Source organism: Lepidothrix coronata, unplaced genomic scaffold (assembly GCF_001604755.1).
Source record: "Lepidothrix coronata isolate B3197 unplaced genomic scaffold, Lepidothrix_coronata-1.0 Scaffold260, whole genome shotgun sequence".
NCBI classification, from domain to species: domain Eukaryota; kingdom Metazoa; phylum Chordata; class Aves; order Passeriformes; family Pipridae; genus Lepidothrix; species Lepidothrix coronata.
In genome coordinates this window covers 706,779-731,225 of record NW_016690440.1, presented here as the reverse complement: position 1 = coordinate 731,225, position 24,447 = coordinate 706,779, and the positions used below count along the sequence as shown (strand labels likewise).

At 47.7% G+C, this 24,447-nt stretch overlaps 2 protein-coding genes across 15 annotated transcripts in view; both read left to right on the top strand.

Annotated features, from left to right (window-relative positions):
- The window catches only part of CHD6 (chromodomain helicase DNA binding protein 6), an 89,023-nt gene extending 78,993 nt beyond the window's left edge, over positions 1-10,030 (top strand). For 10 of the 14 annotated variants that reach the window (XM_017835577.1, XM_017835574.1, XM_017835575.1 and 7 more), the window contains 5 exons: positions 230-676; positions 1,357-1,545; positions 3,368-3,487; positions 4,529-4,633; positions 6,638-10,030. In XM_017835577.1, the coding sequence (XP_017691066.1) occupies positions 230-676; positions 1,357-1,545; positions 3,368-3,487; positions 4,529-4,633; positions 6,638-7,528 (1,752 nt within the window). In that variant the 3' untranslated portion in view covers positions 7,529-10,030. Of the gene's footprint in view, positions 1-229; positions 677-1,356; positions 1,546-2,202; positions 2,398-3,367; positions 3,488-4,528; positions 4,634-6,637 lie in introns of those variants that run through there. The other 4 variants (XM_017835579.1, XM_017835581.1, XR_001878180.1 and 1 more) reach the window with 3 other exon arrangements.
- A 3,122-nt stretch (positions 10,031-13,152) lies between these two features.
- RBL1 (RB transcriptional corepressor like 1) overlaps positions 13,153-24,447 on the top strand; it is a 23,906-nt gene continuing 12,611 nt past the window's right edge. The window contains 12 exon segments of the mRNA XM_017835550.1: positions 13,153-13,284; positions 13,365-13,498; positions 14,402-14,602; positions 15,877-15,941; positions 16,034-16,162; positions 16,272-16,432; positions 17,157-17,206; positions 18,891-19,074; positions 20,520-20,686; positions 22,603-22,715; positions 23,259-23,362; positions 23,871-24,032. Coding sequence (XP_017691039.1) covers positions 13,153-13,284; positions 13,365-13,498; positions 14,402-14,602; positions 15,877-15,941; positions 16,034-16,162; positions 16,272-16,432; positions 17,157-17,206; positions 18,891-19,074; positions 20,520-20,686; positions 22,603-22,715; positions 23,259-23,362; positions 23,871-24,032 — 1,602 coding nt within the window.

Sequence of the window (24,447 nt, the reverse complement as noted above, 5' to 3'; positions counted from 1 at the left end):
CCAGCCTGGCCACCCCACAGCTGGCGGAGCAGCCAGGGTTGTAGCACCTTGGGAGATCAGAGTGCATGTCAGGGTGCTCCTGCACCATCCCCACGCAGGGAAAGAGGTGTCATGTGCCCGTGGAGAGGCAGAAGAGCGTGACCATTAGCTCAGTGCTGGTGTGAAGAGCTGTGGTCTCTGGGAGGGGTGGGAGCAGCCATAACCCTCTCTGTGGCTTTGGTACACACAGGAAGGTTTCCTGAGCCCTGCCTTCACAAAAGACGAGCGGAAGCACAGGAGACCATATGAATTTGAGTTGGAGAGAGATGCGAAACAGAGAAGCCTGGAGCAGCTGGCAGCAGCCCACGTCCATTCACCCATTGTGCTGAACGGCTGGCGTGAGGCAGCGGTGGACTTGTCCAGAGCCTCTGATGGGTCCCCAGGGAACTCTTCTCCTTTCCCCCTGAACACAAACATGCCCAAATTGGGGACTGTGAATGCCCTCCAGGGCTCCCTGGGCATGGACTTGTCTGGCATCCTACAGGCAGGGTTAATCCATCCTGTCACGGGACAGATTGTAAATGGCAGCCTGCGAAGAGATGATGCTGCCATGAGGAGGAGACGGGGCAGGAGGAAAAATGTCGAAGGGATGGACCTCATCTTCTTGAAGGAGAGGCCTCTTCCAAACAGGCTGCAGGTGGGTTGATGCTCCCCCCTTTCACATGGACCCAGTGGGGTCAGCACGGTTTGTCTCATGACCCAGCTCTCCTCTCCATGCTCTGCTGCCCGTGACACTGCAGGACCTCCTCCAGGACAGCTTGGCTTGTGCAGGCACAGATACTACTCCAGGGAGCAAGGGAAGTTTTCCCTCTGGTTTGCAGCACTCTGGAGTGTTTGAGTCCTACTAAGCATTATCAAAAGCTGCTGTCCCACCTCAGGGAGTGTTTAGGGTTAGAGAACATGAGGAAAGATCCTTGACTTTGTTAGAGCTGTGGCCAAGAGTCTACTGCACCTATTCTTCTTCTTCTACCCTGGGATCCACTCAAAGAAAAATGGAGCTTTGAGAGCAAGGTCAGTCCCTCTAGACCAGTTTTAGGAGTGATGTGGGGGGAAGTTGGTCTTTCTGGTGATTAGAGTGTTTCCAGGTGAGTTCAGAAGCATCTCCCAGCTGTCTCTGCCCTCCCTGCCACCACTGCTGGAGATGGACTGGAAATGTAATGTGGTTGTGTGTGGTATTTTAAGGAACAGGCACTCGGAACATGTGGATTAATCTGTGTGATGGGAGCAGATGACCTGATTTGGGAGCTCTGCTTCTTGGGGTGTGCATGCATCACCACATGCTGCTGATGGCTCTCCCTGCTCCTCCCTCCACGGCAGGATGTTCAGGAAGACCAGCCGCAGCCCCCTCAGAACAGTCCTCTCCCTGATGGGCCAGTTGCTGCTACCTCGACTCCACAGCCAGTCCCAGCTGCAGGCGGCCAAGAGAAGGCTGTCCCCAATAAGAGTCTCCTCGACTGGCTCCGGCAGCAGTCTGACTACACACTCGATGTTCCTGGCTTTGGCACAGTAAGGGTGGCCTCCAGTGGCACGTGTGTGTGTGTGTGTGTGTGTGTGTGTCTGCCTTGTGTGTTGCCCTTTGTGTTAGGGCTTCTCCTGTAACACGGCGGTGTTCATCAGAGCTGTTTGGGAGGTTCATCACACAATTGGGAGGTGGGCACAGTTCCCTGTACAGCAGCAAAAGGCACTTGCTGCTGGGGAACTCCCTTCCCCCTGGACACAAATGTGCCCAAACTGGGGACTGTGAATGCCCTCCAGGGCTCCCTGGGCTTGGACTTATCTGGCATCCTCCAAGACCTGCATCCCAATGCCCAAGGTCAGTCAGTTCTCCAGCTGCAGTGCCCAATGCACAATGTCTTCCAGAAGTGCCAGGGTTGGGGACAGAAATAAGAAAAGGGATTTGGGATGCTCAAGGCTTGTCTGTGTTGCTCTTTTTCACCAGGGCTTATTTTAGGCAGTACTATTGTATTAAATAAGGTTCTCAGGCAAGAGAAAACCTCCTGGCTTGAAAAGCCGGACCTAAGTGGCTGTGTTGGAGGCTGAAAGGCTGCAGCTGTGTGGCCATGGGTGCTGTCAGAAAGCAGAGTGGCACAGAGTAGGGTATACAGTCTCTATCATTCTTCCTGCTGTCTCATAAACCTCCACCTCTTGGTTGGTTTGCTCCAGGTTTCAGCTTATTTAGCCTGTTAGACCATGTGACAGGCAGAGCACAGGCTGTGAAACAGAGTAGAAAGAAATGTGGTGGTAATACAGAAAAGACTCTTCATCTTGGTCCTGGAGTATCGTGTGCCTGAGGCGAGGATTCCCTGGAGCTTGGACTACAGGCAAGCCATTAGCATTTTGGAGAGTTAGAGATGAGAGGTGAGGAGCCCAGCATTTTCTTGGCAGGATGGCCCTTGCGTTTCAAAGTCCAGAGACACGTCCGGCTGTGTGCCCAGGGCAGACCCTCAGGAGCAGTCAGATGGTGGAGCAAGTGCCAAGGTGCCTTCCCACTCCTTCCCAACACCCTTGCCTTCCAGGGGGGTACTGGAGCTTGGCCAGTCTGACCGTGCTGCTGGTAAAGCTGTTGCTCCCAGCAAGCCCCCTGTGTCCCGGGCCAGCCGTGCAGAATCACCCTGTCGGGGTGGGTGTCCTCTCTCCAGGTGGGATGGATTGAAAGAGGCTTTGGGGTACTGCAGCAGCTCAGCTTGAAGGACAAACCACACTCAGAGTCTTTCTTCTGACTCTCAGGAATCTGAGCCAGCAGTAGTTCCTTGTAATGCTCCATCCCTGCAGGCGCATGGCCAGCAGGGCTCGGTGCATGCAGTGGGTGTCCAGTGACTCGGCTGTAACTCAGTAGGTTGCAGTTACAAAGGGCTCTGATCCCAAAGAAACACAGTGCAGCATCTCTGTAGTGGGAACAGCTGAATCAGGAATGAAACACAGCACAGCTGAGCTGGCAAAAGCAGGTGACTGTATCAGAGCGACACAAATGGCACAAACAGACCTGTTCTCTCTTTCCTGGCTGTAGGCAGTGTCCCATTTGCAGAAGCACATAGAGGAACCTGCAACAGACTGCAACTTCAGGAGTGGAGGGGAGCTAGAAAGGGCTGGAGCAGTCTGAATGGGGTGCACTGGAGACCCCTTTATACCTACAAAAATCAGTTGTGCTCACTTGAGAGCTGGTGCTGTGGCAGGGACCAGTTTGTGCTGCTGGTGCTGCTGTTGCCCCAGTCTGTAGGGCCCCTCTGTCCCTCCTGAGTTCATCCATGCCTCTCTCCTGCAGGGCTTGTAACCAGCCAGGCTCATTAAGCCATCTAGTCTCATTAACGTTGTCTTGTTTGCACTCCAGAATTTTTCAGACAAGCCCAAGCAGAGGAGGCAGCGCTGCAAGGACCCCAGCAAATTGGACATTAGCTCACTGACGGGAGAGGAGCGGGTGCCGGTGGTACATAAGGGTACCGGACGGCGGGTAAGCCACGGCCTGTTCTGCACTCTGCCCTCAGTGTCCCCAAATGCTTGGCAGACCCTGAGCTCACCCAAGGGCATGGTGGAGATTTAATCTATAGAAGCTTATGGATGGGACAAAGGTCTGGAATACTTCTCTGATCTACACTGTCCTGTGACACCTGTGCCCAAGGGGATGCAGACCTGTGACATAAGTGACTGGATGAAGTAAGGAATGTGGGAGTGTTGACCCTTGCCAGGGGGCACAGACCCCTCAATGGCAAAGGGATACAGCCTTTGGCTTTAAAGCCACCCTTAACACAGCCCTGGCTGGTGCTTCCCATCCTGGATTTGATTGTTCCTTGAGTTCACTGCAATATGCCACAAGCTGTAATACTGCCATGCAAATATCTTTGGTTTGTTCCTCCTTACGAGGTGCAGGCCAGAGCACACCAATACCCATCCCACTGCTGCACATGTGGGAAATGAAGGGTTGGAAGGGCTTTTTCTTGCTTCGTGAGCAAGGAGCTTGGATTTATTTGTCTGCAGTTTAATCTCCAGGGCACTGATGTTCACTTCTCTGAATGAGAAGGGATGTCCAGGAGTACTTTCCCCCCAAATTCAGTTCTTAAACACATACAGGACTGCAACAGGTCAGAAGGTGACTTGGCATTAATCCCATCTAAAACCAAAACAAAAGAGTGAGGCAGAAAGAGGCTGTTTCAGCCACATCCGTGTTCCCCTCTGGGCCTCCACACTGGCCACTGGAGACCTGAGTGAGCTGGGGGGGTTTGTCAGTTCTGAGCATGGCTTTTACAGCTCTGTCCCCATCAGAGGCCAATGGGCCAGGCCACAGAGGCTGAACCTGCCTTTTCTCCCTGGGCTGTATGTCTGGAGGCAGCAGGCACACACCAAGCCCTACAAAGATGTGCAGCAATGAAATAGTCTCTGCCCCAGCTGAATCGCAGCCCAAAGCAAGGAGCTAGGGGAAGTGTAATCGTATTTTTTGTATTATTTTACATAACTCTCTCTGCAACAGAGGTCATCCTTCTGCTGTGTTTTATAGTTAGGGGGAGCCACAGCACCAGCATTGAAGGAATTGCCAAGGTGGCTTGATGCAAACTTGGAGTATGCTGTTGCAGCTGACTGGGCTGACATTGTTAAGCTTTCAGTAAGTTAGAGCTTTTGGAGAAATCTGTATCATGTCATCTTTTCTTTCCCCTCCCCATCCCCACAACCTTTCTCCAGTGAGGATCCGGGAGCTGCGAGGCAGGCCCTCGGCTGCGCGTGTGGGAGGGGACAGCGGCAGGGTTGGCAGGGCTGGGGGCACCGGGGCACAGAGGGAGGTTGGGTGTGTGGCCAGGGCAAGGAGAGAGGGGGGCCAGCGTCCTGGGAGAGGGGCTCAGCAGCCCAGGGTGGCTGCTCAGGGTGGCTGTCTGGAAAGCCTCGGGGTGCTTAGGAATAGCAGGGGCAAGAGGAACGCCCTAGGAGCAGCAATCCACCACAGGTGCTGGACGCAGGGTGTGGACAAAACACATTCTCATGGGTCAAATTTTCAGAAGTACCTTTAGATGATGCTTTTTGTCAGCTCCTGCAAACTCTGCCTGTGCAGCTGTGGGCCTGCCAAAGGCCCTTCAGGTCACCAGGCCTGGAGGGTCAGGCACAGGCAGGGAGAGGGGCAGGACGGAGCCTCGACATGCCACATTCATCCTCCCTGTTCATCACACCAGTCCCTGCCCCGGAGCGTAGCAGAGCCTGTGCAGGAGTGCTCTCCCCTCCGGCACACGGGCACTGTCAGATCACCTTGCCATGACCTGGTCCAGACTTCTCCCTAGAGTCCCTCTTGCCTGCTGCCTGTTTTTGGGGCTGCAGTGGTTTGTGTGACGCCCTTGAAGGGGGCTGGAGGGGGAATCAATTGGCTTAGAGGTTTTTACTGCTCTCAAATTGGTTTTTAATTAGTGCTGGAGATTTGGCATGGTGTGTCCCACCGCCCAGGAAACGGCTCCACATCCAGGCTGGCATCAGGGCCCCATCCGGGTGGCCAGTCCTGGGAGAGCTGACAGCTCTTCCTTCCCTTGGTTTGAGGGGACAGTCTCTTTGCTGCAGGAGCCGCCATGCGCCTGGCACTGCCCAGGCACCTCTCATGTGCCCTGCTCTGGCAGCTGCATCCCAAGAGCATTCCCACCCTGAGCCCCATCCACACGGAGCTCTTGGCGAGTGCACCTCTGTCCTGGTGCGGGGCAGGGACGGCGGCTGCTCCAGGCGCTCTGGCCAGCGGTGCTGCCCCACAGAGCCCAGGGCAGTCATGGCCCTATGCGGGCTCTCCCACATGGCAGTGGGAGATAATCCCAGAAGGTTCTTCCTCCTTGGGCAGGAGCTGTGCTGAGCAGATTGCCAGGGGCATCTGATTCATGTTTCTGCACTGCAGGTGTCACCAGGAAATACTTTTCCTGCTTAAATCTATTACTGGAAATGGTTCAGAGTGGTGATATCGAAACTCAAGGGAGCCACAAAGGGAAATGTTTAAATGTCTGTGTTGAAGATGCTGAAGAAGGGAGTTCTGAGCTGGGCTGTGGATCCCCCCCACTGCTCTGTGTAACCACGTGCTCTTGCCCAGTTCTGGCTGCTGGGTTTTGGTCCCATGTCTGAACGCTCAGAGCTTTCTGAATGCTTCCTGGCATCTCAGTAAAGCTCTGACCAGGAGCTCTTCAGACAGCATGTCCACTCTCTGTGTGTCATCCCATGAGCTTTGCTGTTCTGCAGAGCATTGAAAATTTGGCCCTTCACCTCTCAAAGATGTGACTTTTTCACCTGTTGCTGAAGGCACAATTGGAGCTGGGCAGGGAGCTGAGTAGGCAGCTGACACCACACTGCCCTGGTGCTTCTCGTGCTGTGAACAGCTGGTGCTGAGGGCTGGGGTGAAATACGGGGTAGAAACATGCTTCCTCCTCCCCTCCCTGAGCATTTTGACACTGCAGGGTCCTGCTAGGGTGTTTTGCATTTGGCAGCATCCATTGGGGAAAAGTCGTGTGTACCTCTCAAATTCCATATCATGTAGGCAAATATTTCTGTGCCGACACCATCTGGGACGCAGATGCAAGCACAGACAAGGCAGATCCCCTTTGCTGCAGTAGTAACTGTCGGGTGTTCTCTGTTATGTGTCTTTCATTTCCAGGGCTACTTACCCGAAAACAAATTCAATCGCGTCCTCACCGAGCCCGTGCTCCGGGACACGGGGCCGCGCCGGAGAGGGAGGAGGCCCCGAAGCGAACTCCTTAAAGGCCCCGGTGTTGTAGCAGATTCTTCTTCTGGAATGGGACCATTGTTCATGAACGGACTCATTGCTGGGATGGATCTAGTGGGACTTCAGAACATGAGAAACATGCAGGGGATCCCTCTGACCGGGCTGGTCGGGTTTCCTGCTGGCTTTGCAGCAGTGCCCGCTGGGGAGGATGTGAAGAGCACCCTGAGTATGTTGCCCATGATGCTGCCGGGCATGGCTACTGTACCCCAGATGTTTGGCGTTGGAGGACTTCTCAATTCCCCCATGACAACGACTTGTACTGCGACTGCTCCGACTTCGTTAACAAGCACAACGAAAGGTGGCACAGCCAGCGCCGAGAAAGCCAATGAGGAGAAACAGGGCAGTCAGGATGGGAAAAAAGAACCTCTCGCCGAAGACAAGCCTGGTCCTAGTTCATTTTCTAATCAGACAGAATCCGCAATAACTACCAGTAGTCCTGTAGCTTTTAACCCATTTCTTATCCCAGGGATGTCTCCTGGACTGATCTATCCCTCCATGTTCCTCTCCCCCGGCATCGGCATGGCGCTGCCTGGCATCCAGCAAACCAGGCACTCGGAGGCGGCGAACCTGGAGAGCCAGAAGCGGAAGAGGAAGAAAGCAAAAGGGGAATCGGCAAATCCAGAGCCAGAAACTGTCTCACTGCCGGAAAAAGAAGCTGCAAACAGTCAAAACTGTGTGGAGCAGAGCCCGCTGGCGGCGGCAGAGAAGGAGCAGGATGGACCAGCAGAGGAGGAGCGCCAGGCGGCTCACCATACTGATTAGAACTTTTGTTTCATTGGAAAAAAAAAAAAAACACAAAAAGATTGTGGCTTGTGAGTTTCTTATCCCATAAACTCTTTGTTACTTCCCCTCCCACCCTGCTCCACCTTCATAAACCTGTGTTTCCATGAGTAATATTATCTACCTAATTTCCTGTCAGAAAAAACTCTGGTGACATACTACATGTTAATAGTTGCAGGGTCTTGCCACTTTATTAGATAAACAGTGTTGTCTAGCTAGTATGGGAGGCACCGAATTCTCGTTCTGTTTTTCCAGTTGTTCATCCCAGCCGACGATAGCAAATCCAGTACTCGGTCACCCCCCCAAATTGCTCACTCCTTTGAGAAGAAAAAGCAGCAAAAAAAAAACAAGAGCAAAAGAAAAGTCTTTACCTCTTGGTCTACATGCAGACAAGGGTATTTCTGTCTACAGCAACACTGAACGAAAAGCCTGTATTTGGGCTAAAAGCACAGCTATAGTAAGTGCTAATGTGTATTTTTGATTTAAAGTATTTCCCTATTTTATCATGGTTACTAGAATAGTAGTATAGACAGAAATATATAACTAATGATTGAAAATGCATATATTCATTTCTTTGAAAGGAAAAGCATAACTGGTAGTGATATAATTTCTTGATCACCCCCACCTCAAAGGTTTGGAGACAAACCGCAGAGAGTGAAAAGACGATGTAGACATTCTTTTGTATTTTTTAAAACCAAAGTTTGGTTTTATGTTACATGGAGTTTAGTTGCCCTTTCTTTGTTAGTTACAAGAACTTTTCAGCTTGAGCTGGAAAGGTTTTGCACACTTGCATGACTTTTCTGGGGTTACTGTACCTGTAGCTACCAGTTCCTTTGTCATTCTGCTAGTCTTCAGTTCTCCTCTCTGGCGTTAGTTCTCAGCTATGGCATTACAGGTGCTCTAAAGGTATTTTTTCCAGCCGTGAACAGGCCACGCCAATTTTAATGCTCTTATATGAACACTGAGGCTTTTTGAGTTTTTGTATTCCTCACTCCTTACCCCAGAAGTGATGTCCTTTCAGCAAACACAGAGAAGGCTGTAGGCCAGCTTCTCTCTTTGGGGAGTCCTCTGAGAAGGAGCCTTGAGACTTTTAGAGCTTGAGTTTCTTCCTTTCTAGCGTTGGACTGTGAAGAGATGACTTGGCTTCTTCCCATTCCGTTTGCTGTTGAACAGTATTTCCAATCCCCCAAAGGATTTCAGTGTCTGCATTTCATACAGACGGGTTTTAATGCCGCCAGCCCCCCCTCCCCCAGCTCTGGGTACTGAGACTCCTCCACAGGCAACTCTTCTGATTTCTCCTTTCCCTCACTCCTCCTTTAATTCTTCTTTTCACTTGGGGTTGTGTTTATTTGCAGCTCATGGTCTGAGACTTGAATAAAGCTGCAGTGGTGCAGCGGTGAGCGAAGGGCAGGCTGGGAGGGAGTTGGAGTGTGTGCTACTCATCGGTTTCACACTTGGTTGTCACAATTTACTGTATTTTTTACTTTTTTTTCTGTTGCAGTTTTGCTAATTTATCAGATGGTCCAAATGTTTTGACATAACTATTTCAGTTTGCATTATTTATTTATGATGCTTTTTGTCATTGTCTTTTATACATTTGCGATTATAAATTATGTACATGTTAAAATTAGCATCTCAAAGAAGTCTGTTACCCATGGTCAAAAAAAGCAGCTCGTTTATATTTTCATGGAATTTATTCCCAGTTTACTGGATTGGATGATTTTTTTTTAAAGTATGTAACCAATCATAATGCAACCCCTCTGGATAATTAAATGTGTTCTATTTAATAACAGTCTTGTAGCATAGATACTGTATCACTATTGACAGATTTCTTAGAAATGCTGCTATCTCTATTTAACTAACATTTTGTTCAGTTTTTGCCTCCAGTGGAAGCAGAAAGGGTTTTTTCAGCTGTTAAATCCAAAATCAATATAATTTATTTATGTAAAAAAAAAGTCACGATTGATATATTTTTGAACCTTTTAAGTACTAACTTTGTTTTTATTCAGTGGAAGAACATGTACTTGCCCTAAATCCTTAAAATACAAATGCTATAAAACTTCATATATCCTCAAAGCCTTACTGTGAATGGATATAGAAATCTCTTCCGAGTTCATTTCTTGTTAAGGGATGGTTTTTCCAGGGTTACACGCGTAAGGAACAGGGTTTAAAGTGAAATTTATTTAATTAGCCAGCATGCTCTATACCTTGTTCTTTCTTAGCAGACATGTATGCTATCTCTCTGGGTGTTTAGGCTTCTCTTTGCTACTTTGTGACCCTTTTGCAACCCGGTATACTCTGTGGATTATTTAGATTGTAAGGCGTAAGTGGCTGCTTCTTCTTTTCCATCATATCCCAAACAAACGCCAAATTTTCACCGGTTTTCATGGCTACTCACACACATACATCCTTCACCAAATGTGCTAACAAAATAAACTGTCTGTGCTCTTGAACATGGATAAAAAGAAAAAGATTTAAAAGTCAGATTTTTATTTTTTTAATTTAGTGACTAGATGATGCTTATCTTTCAGACTTGGCAGAGCCTTGCTACAGATGTATATAATTTTTTTCAGCAAATATATGTGAATGTTTAATTCACCTGACTCAGTGATAAACGTGACTTGCCTTTTTCTCAGCATGAGTCCGTTGAGAAGCTGTCAAACCCAGTGGCCTGCTCCCTGCTTCAGGGTTGCTCTTCGTGCCCCGTGCGTTACTCCGGGGAAGGGCTACTCGCAGTGGGCACATCAGCTTTTCCTGCCACAGGAGGAGGTTACTGGGCTGCACCCTGGCTCTCACACAGTGCCCTGGGGGTTAACTGACTGTGCTGTGGGAGTTAACTTGCTGTCCTGCAAGGTCCCAGGACCAGATCGAGCTCCAGGGCCAGTTTAAACACAGAGGATATACAGGGTACCTGCTCTGTCCAGAGGCTGGGTGGAAGCCCAGAGACTTCCACAGTCCTCACACACACCCACACACCCCTGCCCCAAGCAGTTCCTGTCTGGTTTTTATCTGATGGGACACAGAGATGTCTCATGACACATTTAGACAGGATCTCCAATTCCCTTTATGGTCACAAAAAATGGGGAAGGATTTCCCTCAGCACTGACCTGTGGATGGGGGAGCTTTACCTGCCCCAAGTGCAGACTGGGCTCTTTACAGTTACAAGAAAGGATTTGGGGTGGAAATCTTAGCCAGCAGTGAGCAGAGGGCAATTTCTCTAGTGACATTTGGTTTGTATTGAAGAAAACTTGAGCTTTTCAGTGCATTTTTGTTTTCTGCCTCTTCGGAAGCCAGTTTGGTCCCAGGGCTCTGGAGCATGGGCTGAGTCACAAGACCATGAATTCTCCTCAATTTTTGCAACCTCAGAGAAATATTGGGCACTGTACCACAGGTAAAGGCACCATTTGTGGTCCCCGAGTGCCTCAGACCCCGTGTGCCAGTGCAGAGCTGCCCACGGCGCCGGTGCTCGGCCATGGGCACTGGACAGATGGGCAGCACTGCCAGGGAAGGAGCCCAGCTGCCTGCAGAGCAGCAGCTCTGGAGAACTGGAGGAAGAGAAATCTGGCCTCTCTCTCATTCCCCTTCCCATCTATTGGCACATCGTGCCCTATACACTTGTATACCAGGCCTGGGAACATCCTCCTCACCCTCCCGTGTGGCTTTTTGGGGTGTTGGTGGTTTCATGGTGCACCCAGGGGTGGCTGGAGGTGCAGTGCCAAGGTGGAACTAATTCCTGTAGAATTCAGATTTCACCCCAAAAGGTTTAAACAATGCAAGATCTCCAGCCCAGCAGAAAATCGTTTGCAGTCCCTGTGTTGCCTTGTTCACCCTCCAGTGGGATTTTAATTCATGGAACAACTCCATACAGCACCACTACCTGGCTCCACTTGCCAGTAGTCTGGGTAGGATGGGATGTTACTGGTTTAGCCTGGAACTCAATCCCAGTCCCAGCCTGGTTGAATGCAAGCACATGCCCTTGGAGGGTTTCAAGGAATTTCAGCGACCTAGACTTGTTGCAGGAGCAGCTAAGGGGAGTGAGAGCTGTGGCAGATACTCCAGTCTGTCTCTGGGCTCCTGCCAAGCATTGGCTGTCAGGTTTTTCAGCTGGCTGTGCTGTATTGCCAGCACAATTGTTCAGGGAGACATTGTACAGGAATTGTCTGTATCATTTGGAAAGACAAAATTTGAAAGGAAAACTTCACAGTGACTTTTCTTTTTTCCCTAGAAAAGGGCAAAAATTTCTGATAGAGGAACGGTTGCACAAAAAGCAAAGCTCAGTTCACCCCAAGGAAGGCAAATCTCTGGTCCTGCAGGAATAAATAAGTCTGCGGGACTCTTAGCCTCATTATCCAAAATTAAACACATTTCCTGGCTGTTCAGAGCAGGCAGTTTTCCGTGCTCTTATAGCAAATCTTTTCGCAAATATATTTAGGTATTGGATTAAGGGAAGTAACATTTCGCGGAAAGTAACCTGGAAAGCACGGAGCTGAGCTGGTTCTCGGTGATTGACCGCCTCCGCCGGCCTGTGGATCCCACGAATTGATCCCTGTGCTTTGCAAACGGACATTTTCAAGAAAACCAGCCCCGGGATGTGTGTGTGGGGCAGGGGCACGGCAGGGGCTGCTGAGCGGGCGGGGGGCACCGCGGCCGGGTCCCTCCGGCGGCTCCGGGACGCGCCTCTGAGCAGCAGGTCCGGGGAGCAGGGTGCGGGTCCAGCCCCGCGCTGGCCACCCGCGCTCGCTCCGGGCTCGCTCCGTGTGTTCTCTGTCCCACGCCCTCCCAGCAGCAGCAGCTGGCTCGGGGAGCACCACAGCATGGTGGTTCAAGTGTCCTCCGAGGTTACGCGGGTTCAGAGCCGTGTTCCCTGTGCCCGAACCAGCGCTGCGTCACCCGAGCCCCTTCAGGGCTGCGGGAGCTGCTCCGCTGCCCACGGGGACACTTGGTGCTCTCAAGGAGGGCTCTGGCCATCGGCGCTGGTCAGTGCACGGCCGGGATGGCAGCGGGGCTGTGCCCCGGGACACGGGAGCGCTGCGGGGGCGAGGGGGAGCCCACCTGCCCCCGCCCCACGGCCCCACGCGGGTCACGGGGCGCTGCGGGACCGCGGCGAAACCCGCTCCTGCCTCAGGCTCCCGGAGCCGCGCGCGCAAGCACCGCTGTGACACGCGTGACAGCGAGTGACAGCGAGTGACACGCGTGACAGCGAGCACCGCCCCACGCGCGTGTCCGTGTGCGCTCTGTTTGCTTTGTGTGCGCTGTGCCCGTGTTTGCTCTCTGCTGCGTCTGTGTGCTCTGCATGTGCTGTTACTGTGCGTGATCTGTCTGTCTGTGTGCGTTTGTGTGTCCGTCTGGCCGTGTCTGCCTGTGTCTCTGTCTCTCTATCTGTCTGTCCGTGTATCTGTATATCCGTGTCTGTCTGTGCCTGTGTCTGTCTGTGCCTGTGTCTGTCTGTGCCTGTGTCTGTCTGTGCCTGTGTCCGTCTGTCTGTGTCTCTCCGTGTCTCTCTGTCCCGACCCCGCTCGTTTCCGCGCGTTTCCCGCCCCCCCCGGCGGAAGCGGCCCCGCCCTTCCGGCGGTTTTGGCGCGCGGCTCTGGGGCGGCAGCCCCGCCATGGCCCGCCCTGGCCCCGCCGAGCCCGGGGCCGCCGTCGAGCAGCTCTGCCGGGACCTCAACCTGGACGCGGCGAGCGCGGCCGAGGCGCTGCGGGACTTCACGGCGCTGCGGGGCACCTACAGCCTGGAGGTGAGCGGGGCGGGGGCGGCGGGGCCGGGCCGGGGTCCCGGCCGAGCCCCGGCTGAGCGCCGTGCCCGCTGTGCCCGCAGGGCGAGCCGCTGCACTGGTTGGCCTGCGCGCTGTACGTCGCCTGCCGCCGGAGCCGGGTGCCCACGGTGGGGAGCGTCCCGATGGAGGGGAACGGCGTGTCCCTGACCCGCATCCTGCGCTCCGCGCGCCTCAGGTGAGCGCCGGGCTAATTAATTACCGCCGGGGCTGATTGCACAGCGCCCGTCAGTCCCTGCGCTGCCAAAGCCGCTGGCCCGGGACCGCTCCCGGTGCTCCCAATCGCAGCACCCGAGGCAGAGCTGGGAAAGCAACAAATCCGCGGGTGTTACAGATGGAAATTGGATGTAAATACGTAATTTTCAACTTCAAGCCTTTGGGAGACCACCCATGTCGGACCAGCAGTTCCACCCACGCCGGTTGTTTCTCGCTGTAGTTAATTTGACCGCAAACACCTCGGCGTTGCCGTAGCGATCTCGATAGCACGCGTGTCTGACTCAGGATTCAGGGCAAATCCCACGGGAGTGCTGGCGGCTCCCAATTGTTCTGGGAACACAGCATTCCCCCTCTGCACGGCCCCGGCAGCAGCCCCCCTGCCCCTGTGGCTCTGACCGGGGAAGACAGAGCTGGAACGACAGAGCTCGGAATGTTTCTCGTTCGGTTTAAAGACCCGCTCCCGGCTGAGCTGCTGGAGGGGGAGTGCCAATTAATTACACCCAGAACTAACAGGTTTTTGTGCAGGTAACTTTGACAGCTCTTGCTTGTTTGTGGTTTTGCTGCCTGTCCTGCCTCCCCCTCCACACATGCAGAGCAGCATGTGATTTTTCCTTTCCACTCCTCCCCTGCCCAACACAGCCATGCTGGCAGCCACTGCATCAAAGTAGTGTTCCTGTGCCTTAAAGAGGGTCAAGGAGAAACTCCAGAGTGATAAAAGGCAAAAAGCTTACAATATGTACAGTTTGGGAGTCTGTCAAAAAAAGTGTAAATCTACATAGTAATCTAATCAGTCATTAAGGAGTAAATATGTTGCATTTTAGAAGATAGTTAAAGCTCAAAGCAGACCTTTCTTTTTTCTTTAAAGTTTAATTCAGTTTTTTAGCAAAATGAAGAAGTGGATGGACATGTCAAACCTACCACAGGAATTCCGAGAGCGAGTGGAGCGGCTGGAGAGAAATTTCGAAGTGTCAACTGTGATTTTCAAGAAGTTTGAACCAATATTTTTTGATGTATTTCAAAACCCTTATGAAGAAACTTCCAAGCCGCAGCGAAGCAGGAAACAGAGGTATGAGATTTTGAGATTTAATGTGACTTTTCCCTGGAAAGAGTTATACCCAGTACAGATTTGTGAAAATGAAGTTCTGAAGAGATGGGGCCTCTTTGACCCTGAAACCCAGCACATGCAGAGCCAGCCCTGACCCTGGGTGGGGACAGCTCGCGTCCCCAGGGCTTTGCATCCCGCTCCCTGTCACACATGGGAAGGTCTGTGTGTGGGGCAGAGGTGCCAGGAGGTGGGTTAACTTCAAGGCGCAGTGAGACCAATGCTCTAAACGTTTAGCAGAAATAAGTAAAGCGGCCCAGGGGTGTTTTGTCTCGGCACAGCGCAGGCAGGCAGCTGGTGTGACAGGACCCCTCTGTGCTACAGTGATACATCCTCTGTTACATCCCCGGTGACCTGCTGGGTCCTTGCTGTGGTTGCCAGATGAGGGAGGAAGTTACAGCTGATGTGCTAATTTTTATGACAAATTTGGTGGTGTCATCTTCCACACACACATGGAAGTTCTGCCTTAATTAAAGGAGGCAATTAATTGTCTGTGTTCCTTGTGGAGTGTGTGGCTGTTGCTGTGACATCTTTGTAGTGAGAGTGTAACCCTGGGGATGAGGGAGCGAAGCTGTGGCTCTGCGGGGTGTTTTTTCAGCTCATGTGGGTTCTCTGGATGTGAGAGGGGATAATTGTTTTGGTAAAATGCTCTAGTGTAGCTCCATGACTACAGGTAGAGTGTAGTGGGAGAAGTTTTATTGGGTGCTTTCTTTGTGTCCCTCAGAGCAGCATTGGGCAGCATCACCGTGGCTTTGGCTCCTCTGTGGGCTGTCCTGAGTAATGCCTTCCCTGGTCTTCCAGCTCCCTGGGTTTGGATAATCTCTACCCCAAATGGGATTCAGCAGCTGAGCTGTAGTACAAGCTGTAATCGTGTGTTCTGATGACTGATGCTTTAGTAAAATATTTAGGAAAAACCATCACTGGCATATATATAGCCCTTATCATCTCACCATCTGTGGCTGCAGGAGGGTTCTGTGGGAGATGTGACACCAGCGGAATAGTGTGGCAGGGTCAGAGGCAGCCACTGGCTTGGAAACAGGGTCAGGAGGTTGTGAATGCTGTGCAGGATGCCCTGTGGAGCCAGGTGGGAGGCTGTTGACTGAGCCTTAGTGTGAAATTAAGACAACAGCTCCAGCTGTTACTTTGAGCAGGGAAATGGCATGAAATTCCTACTGTAAAACAAGGTTCAGCTTTCTGGAACTGAAGAGTGACTTCTCCCCACTTTTCCTTGTTGCCAGGCGGGTACCATGCAGTGTCAAAGATCTCTTCAACTTCTGCTGGACTCTCTTTGTGTACACTAAGGGTAGGCTTGCTTGCTTTAGCTGCATGATTTGGATACATTCCCAGCTGTGAACTTCTGTTGTGTTGCTTGACGTGATGTGCTGTCTCTTCAAGGTAATTTCCGTATGATTGGAGATGATTTAGTAAATTCCTATCATTTGCTTCTGTGCTGCTTGGACCTGATTTTTGCCAATGCCCTTCTGTGTCCAAACAGAAGAGACTTGCTAAATCCATCATTTAAAGGTATGGTGGGGAAAGATTTTTTACAATCAAATGAGATTTTTTTTTTCTCTTGGTTCATTTGAAATGAAGTTGAAGGTTGGTTGTCTTCCCCCCCCCTCCTTGTTCTCAGGCTTACCAGTGGAATTCCACGCTCTGGAGATCAAAGCCTCTGAAGACCCTCCCTGCATCATTGCCACGCTGTGTGAGCTGCACGACGGGCTCCTGGTAGAAGCAAAAGGCATAAAGGAACACTACTTCAAACCATACATTGCAAAGCTGTTTGATAGGAAGGTACATCTCACTAATTTTGTGAGTGCATGGTGGTGCCCCATGATGGCTCTCAAGACCATTTAGGTCCTGTGGGTTCCTCAGGGAAAAGTGCAAATGAGCAAAGGAACTCAGGCTGGTTCAGGTTTTCTTTGTCTGTATTTTAGCAGTAACAGAATTCACTCTCAGCTTTTAATGCTGTGTGCTGTAAGGTCTCCTCTGTTTTGGCTTTTTATGTCAGTGGAGAACCTTTGCTTTCCTTTCTCGGCATTGTGAAACTGAATTATTAAAGGTGGTGTTTTCTTCAGGCAAAAAAATGTGATCTCCTTGTGAAATAGTTTTATGGGATGTCTGTTATGGTAGTGTGGGTCCTGCTGCTTGTCTTGAAGTTGAGCAAAATGCTTTGGAAGGAAGAGGTTGAGGTCGCAGGTGTATGAACTGTTCCGTCTAGTTTTGATCCTGGAAATGTTTTCCAAGGTCTGGAAGTTTCTGTGTAGTTGTTTGTAAGCTCAGTCCCTAACCTGGCAGTGAACAGATACTACACTGTAGAGCTGTGTCTGAAGAGTGAGTTCATCTGGAGCTTTGTCCTGATAATGGCACTGTAGCCCTTTGGTCTAGGCAAAAAAACCCCAAAAAAGTCCAGTTATGCACCTCAATCTCATTTCCTTTTTGACTAAAACCATCATGTCCTCACAATTGGAACAGTTTTGATTTTATTACATAAGATATTTCTGCTTTTTATTCTTAGATCTTAAAAGGAGATTGTCTGTTGGATCTCTGCAACTTTACAGAAAATAGGTAAGTTACAGCTTTTGTTCTTAATCATGGGGCTCGGTTTCATGTCTAAAGCACTGGCCTTTGTGTACTAATTTCAGGTTTTCCTGTTTCTTTGTCTTACCATATCTAATGGGTTTTTGATTATTGACCACCAAAGCTTCTCTCTGGCTGAAATGCTTTTTCGTTCCAAGATGTGGCCAATGTCAAGGGTTCAAGCTGCAGAGGTTCTTCCTTGCTGTCAGGTTTTTTGGTGCTTGCTCTGATTTTCTGGTGACTAACCTTTGAGTAGTCTAATACAAATCAAAGCCTTGGCTCTGACGTGTACAGATGTATTTCTGTACACATATTATGCCCAGGTGGGGAAGTGTTTAAATTCATTTGTCAGTCTCTAATTGAGTGTATAAATCTGTGGATGCAGCAGAAGGACTTCAAAGAAAAAGAAGAAACAATTGCAAAACCACAAAAGAGGTGTAGTGTTTCTGTGGGAGGCGAGTGTAATTGTTTCAGAAACTTTTTGAATTCACTTCTGAAGGTTAATTTAAATGCAAAATAGGAACAGGAGCTGCTTTGTTCTGGATCCCTTACGGTTTGGGGTTTTTTTTGCCTTTTGCAAAAAAACCTATTATTTTTTTTTTTGCTAGGTTAGCTCTTAACTTGTTGGTTTTTTGGGAATTTTGAGATAAGACATGATTGTTCTAACAGTGTAGATAACACTTCAATTTAGATATAAACTCATGTATAAACTGGGATCCATTGAATATGCAACTTTTCTTAGTATTTCTACTTAAAAATTAATAGTCTTACATACAGTAGTCCCTGTTCTTTTGAAAGTAGCCTGACATTTAAAAGAAGCATGGAAGCCTGTTAGGGTTTGAGGGTTTTTTTGTCCAAACCTTCCATAGTTGTTTTTTTCTTTTTTCTTTTCCACTTTCTTTTTTTTTTCCTAAAAGACATGGGGAAAGTGAACCTGTGATACAGTCAGGTTTCCTGTGGGATCACAGAGTTGCTTTTGTCATGATTACATTATGTTCCACTAATATGTCTGCTTCAGTGGTAGCTGGAACTGCATTCCTGGCCCGTGGAAAAGCTGCAGACAGGATTTATTGATGTGAGCCATTTCTGATTTTTATCCAAAAGTTCCATTCCATTTCCTAAGTGTAAATTTAAAGCTTTGCAACCTTGGTGGGATTAAACATTTCTGTTTTCCAATTGGGTTAGCTGGAATAAAGAGGGTGGAGGATTTGTTTGGTCTCCCTGTCCCTTCTGCTGCACCATTAGAAAAATTATGGGCTAGGGAGTGGTAAAACCAGAAATCCAGTGGAGGTGAATGCAGCTCCCATTGGTGTGCTCTGTGTGTTCACAGATTTAACCTCTGATCAGTTGAGCACTTCCACACTGGTTTATTCACAACTGGGGTAGAAGCAGAGTTGGATTTTTTTTTTCCTCTTCTTGCTAAGAGACAAATGTTGGTGGTCACTTAGGAGGAAGAATAGTCCCTGCAGCAGGTCCTGCAGAGCTTTCAGTCCGAAGGCAGCCAGGGCTGACCCCAGGCAGGTTGCCTGGGGAGGTGGAAGCAGCACTGCTGCCCAGAGCATGGAACACTTTGACTCCGTGTTGGTGTGAGTTTGTACTTGCGCTCCAGAGCCGCCTTCTTTGTTTCTTCAACAGTTAAACCTTTGATATCAAACCTGGGCTTCTCTTTCAGCAAAGCACTGAATAAAGAGTATGAAGAGTATGTTCTGACCGTGGGTGATTTTGATGAGAGAGTTTTCCTGGGAGCTGATGCTGAAGAAGAAATTGGCACTCGAAAATTCCCTGCAGATGTGCTAGTAGAGAAAACAGCAGCACGAGCTCCCACAGAGTGTCACCTGCAGCAGCATTTTGAAAAGGTGATTCATTTAACACATCAGTCTCACTTGAAGGACTCGGAGTTTTCCCATCCTTACACACACTTTGAATTATTGAGGAGACTTGGAATTTCTTGAACTTCCTCCTGAGAGGAAGGTGGTGAATGCTGTTTGCAGGCTCCAGTACTGTCCTGCTAAGGAGAAATGCTGGTGATGTCTTTCCTGTGGAATTTATTGTATAATTATTCCTTAAACTGGATGAGAGCACTTTCATGTGTTTAGTCTGGTTTTGTCCAAGAAAAACCTGTACGTAGGTAATAGCTAAATATATAGGTCTTACAGTTTTGTTCAAGCTCCATAATCATGCCACAAAACCTTGACACTGGAGTAATTTATTTTGTTTTCCCAGTGTTTCCTTTCTTAGGATAGGAAAGATCATCTTTTTTATTCTTCTGCAGAAAATAACATTCACAGCATAAACCTCACCAAACTGTCTCTTCATTACAAAAAGTAGCCTATTAACAGAGTAATGTTTCACTGCATTTAAAAATGTACGATGTATTTAATGAAGTTGGCATGCAGGAAAATGCTTGATTGCTTTTGGATAAGGAGAAAAATAGTGCTGAATGTGTGAAAGAACCATATGCTGTTTGATTTACTTGTCTATTAAAAAATAAGAATTCTTATTCCAAGATGCTAGTGGTGGTGTAAGTGAATCCTATGGCTTAGCTTTTTCTGCCAAGTATAAGTGTATTTCGTATTCAGGCAAATTAAAGACAGGGATGTGGAGTGGGTTTTAGCAATTCTGAGCTTCAGTTTCTGTAATATAACAATATTGCTATTAATGCATAATGGCTGCAGGCTTAACCTTTTCTCATTATTTGCTGGGTATCATCAGAATGTTGTCTGCTCTGATAATTAAATCCAAAAACTGTGTCACTTCCAGAGAGTAGGATACAAATAGGTAAGTGCAGTCCACACAGCTCCATCTGCTCGGTGCTGCATCATCCTTTGGATAAAGGAAGGCTCGAGGTCTGCCTGGACAGCATTTTCCAAAGAATATTTTCCTGTGGACCTCTCCTGGGCAGCTCTGCCACCCACTCCTTGTGTCACACAGCTAATGCAGTCAGGGACTGAGAATGGAAGCATGTGCTTCCTCATCCTGTATTTTTCAGTGTTCAGATGATCTTAAAAAATTACAGGCTTTAAGATTTTAGGTCTTGATTTACTGTATTTTATTTTTTAAAACCCTTTGAGTTAATTTTCATCTGCATGAAGATTTGTTATATTTTGTATTTATGGAGTCCTGGGAAAACTTTGGCTCATTTTCAGTCAGTTCTGAGCTGGCAGGTTTGATGAACCCTCACATAGTGTACTGGTGGTGTAATTTTAGTCTTTGGAGGGATTTTGCAGGAGATGCTCATTTGAAAGGTTATTGAAACTGTTTTGTTGGCTGATTTTACTTGTTGTCTTTCTCTGTGTGACAGAAAAGATCATTTGCACCTTCAACTCCACTGACTGGCCGACGATATCTGCGAGAAAAGGAAGGTGTCATCACTCCTGTGGCTTCAGCCACTCAGAGCGTGAGCCGCTTGCAGAACATGGTGGCTGGGTTGAAAAATGCACCCAGTGAACAACTTACAGCTATTTTTGAGTGAGTGTGTCCACTTCAGCTGCTCTCATACACACAGGAACTGACCTTCTGGCTTTTTTTGTTCGGTGCAGAGTACTTAGGTCTGTGTTTCTGTAGTATTTCTTGTTGAAAGTCTATTTTCTAGATGATCTCATCTGGAGAAGGATGGCTGAACACCACCCTCCCATCTGACTTGTCACCACCATTGTATTAATGGAGACTCAGCTTTTGATTGTGTTAGTTTATCTGTTTGCTTGAAAGCCAAATGCCTTTTTTGTTTATTTATTTGGATTTTAAACAAGTATGGCTCTAATAAAAGATGTGGTAACTGTGTTGTCAGAGGTTTTGGAGGAGGGCAGAAATGTTAGAATCGACAAGCTTTAGTGTTGGCCTTCAACTTGGGAAGATAAAACTAAAAGCAGTGTACAGATTTCCCATTTCTCCTTCCTACTACTTCAGGATATCTTAATCTAACCCTGTAGCACTTGTATGAGCCTTGCAGTGACCCTGGTTACTGTCAAAGCTGATCTCTTGTGTAGCAGCAGCTGTGCTTTCCCTGTTGGTTGTTCTGGTGGCTGTTCCCTGAGCTCTCTTCAGCTCACTGCTTTCCTCTCTGAGCCTAGCTCATAAAAAGCAGTAATTGAATAGTAAATACCTGTAAAGATGGGTGTTTGCTTAACATCTGCAAGTTAAGGCCTTGCTGTATTATACTGTAAGGTCTCCAGATGTGTTTTTATTAATCAGAATGGACATTTAGTATTAGGACTTAATATTTGAAGTATGAAAGTAATTTTTGTAAAATAACCATCATAAATAGGTGAAAAATATTACGTGCAGTTCTCATCTTTGGAGTTAATGTATATTTTGAAAGTTTTCGTAGCACTAGTTCTTCAAATTTTACAACTGCTCAGCAGGATGCGTTTGTTTTGAATGTTTCTTTGATTGTTTTTTAAGGACTGATATTATTTATATTACACAATTAAGACATTAAAGTGTCTGCAATCTCTAATGAAAAATGTGTTTGTTCCAAGTAATAAACTAGTCTGTCAGGAGAGAGGTAAATATTAAAATGAGAAAAAAATTGAGTAAACCTCTTGTAAGAGTTGTGATGAGTACTTTGCTCATACTGGACATGAGTTCAGCAAGCACTAGGATATGTACTGTGTGATTGGGAGAAATGGAAGGAACTGTAGTTTGGACTGTGTAATATTCTGTGCTTTTTAGTATTTTCTTTTTCAAATTAAAATTCCACGGAGACGGCTTTGAAGTTAATTAGAAGGCTTTGTTCAAAGAAACCTTAGTTGCTTTCAGTTCTGGCTTTTCATAATAGTTTATTGTCTTAAGTTGACATCAGTGGCAAACCACTGTCCTCTAAAGCAGTTGCTGGAAGATCTGAAAGCTTTCAGAGAGACCATCTCTAGCCAGAGATTCTCTGGCCCATTTTTATGACAGTGACTGTCTGAAGTTCACCAGTTTCTCTCTGTCTTGGTAGTAAATGGGAAGATGTTGGCTCTTCACTCTAAGCTTTTCTGTACTCCCTCAGACTGAGCCTGGCTTGTGTGGTCTCGTGGATGCATTTGGTTGCTTGTTGCCTTTTGCAGCATCCTCACTACTGCCTTGCTCTCACCAGATCCTTTTTCTCCTGAGTGTGCTGCTGTAGCTCTTCCTTTCTCCTGCATTTGTTCTAAGATCTCCATAGCCTCCCTAACCTTGTTAGGAAAGGAAAAAAGGACACAATATTTGTGTGGTTTATGTTTTCCTCTGTCTGTGTAATACAGGTTATTGCAGATGAGGAATGTCCAGTATAATTAGCTTCCCTTTTTATTTTGGTGGTATGTTTTTTTGTTGTTGTTGTTGTTCTTGAGTTGTTTTTTTTTTTTTTTTAAACTGGGTATTAATTTATACAAACAAGACTTTCTCTTTGCCTTCTGCTTCAGGTCCTGTGCCCGCAGCCCCATGGAAAGCATCATGAGCAGAGTGAAGGAGATTGGTGAGACCTTCTGCTGCAGCTACACTCAGTCAACAGATGAGCAGCCAGGCTCTCATATAGGTATGGAGTGAAAGGCATGGGATGTTTCAAAATACTAAACCAGGGCAAATAGAATGCATACATACACTCTTGTCTAGGTACTTAATGCAGTGGAGCTGTTTTTATCCCAGAACATACCCAAGCGGAAAACTGTTGCTGTCAAACAGAACACAGTAAAAAATAAAAATTTATGACAGAGTAAACCCAAAGCTGCAGTTTGAACTAGGATAACCAAGAGATAATGGAAAAGCAGCTCTTAACAACTGTAAACTTGCATTCTTCTTGGCTTCAGAATCTAAAGGGAACTGAATACAAATAGAAAAGTTATTATAGCAACATTGCGAAACTACACCAGAAGAAATATTAAGTAATCCTGTAAAACATTTATCAAATTTCATGCTGTGCTTGGGCCTAGCGGATTTCTGAACATACTTTTTGGGTTTGCAAAGTGTGTACATACACACCCACGGTATTTTCTTGGATCAGGACAGGTTGCTCAGTTTAGTTTTAAGACCATTTGTGCCAGTGGCATTGGACTTCATCTCTGTTGGTTTTAAATTTCAGATTTTGCTGTAAACAGATTAAAACTGGCAGAGATCTTGTACTATAAAATCTTGGAGACTGTAATGGTGCAAGAAACACGGAGACTGCATGGGAAGGATCTGACTGTAAGTAAAGAATTGTCTGAAGAGTAGACCACTTTTTGTAACTGTTTCTCAGAGTTTGTCTTCAGGCAGTTTCAGGACAGAGCACTGTAAAGCACTCTGTGTATATTGTTAATATTTAAAAGGGGAAATACATGGGAGGTGCCTAAATGTGTTTTTTTCTAGTGTTAAAACCAGTATAACTGGCATAACTAGCCATCTGAATTTGTGGTGCCTCCTAGAATCACAACTTTTGACTTTTATTCTCTTCTTGATCCAATGAACAAGATCAATACTTCATGTTAGGCAGCACTGCATTTGCTCTGCTTTGTGGTGCACAATAAGGAGGCCAGGTGATTTGTCCATAGTATGCAAAGTGGGGTGGGTTTGGTGCCGTTACTCTACATCTAGTCTTCTAAATTCCCCTGTAAAAAAGAGGAGGTTGTGAACAGTGGAAAAAAGCAGGTTCTTTCACAAAATTCCGACTTCCATTTCCCCGGCATGAGACCGCTGCCATTTTGTGTCTCCTCAGGCTCTCCTGGAGCAGGATCTGTTCCACCGCTCCCTCCTGGCGTGCTGCCTGGAGATCGTGCTCTTCGCCTACAGCTCCCCTCGCACCTTCCCCTGGATCATTGAAGTGCTCGACCTCAGGCCCTTCTATTTCTATAAGGTAAATAGCCTCTGACTCAGGACAGTATCTGTATTAAAAATGGCATGTTACTGGACTGAAAGGGTGATGCTCTTCCTCCCTAGGGAATCGGGTAAGAGAAGGACTGATGTTATTGTGCACTGGCTGTCCTGAAATAATATTACCTGGAATATGTAATGCCAGAGCTGAAGCTGAAATATAAAGCAAAAAAATCCATTTTGTAAATGGTACTGAACTGTAACATGCTGTCAATCAACTTTTAGTTCTTAATCTGTATACACTGTTAGTAGACTAAAGCATTCGAGCTTATATTTTGTTGATACTCTGTTTCTGGTAATTTTTTTAAACACATTCACCCCACCTCCAATGTAATTTTTTTCAGTCCTTTTATCACCTATCCATATGCCTCTAGTTTTTGCTGGACACCTCACAGCTTACCATGAATAAATCAAGTAGTTCT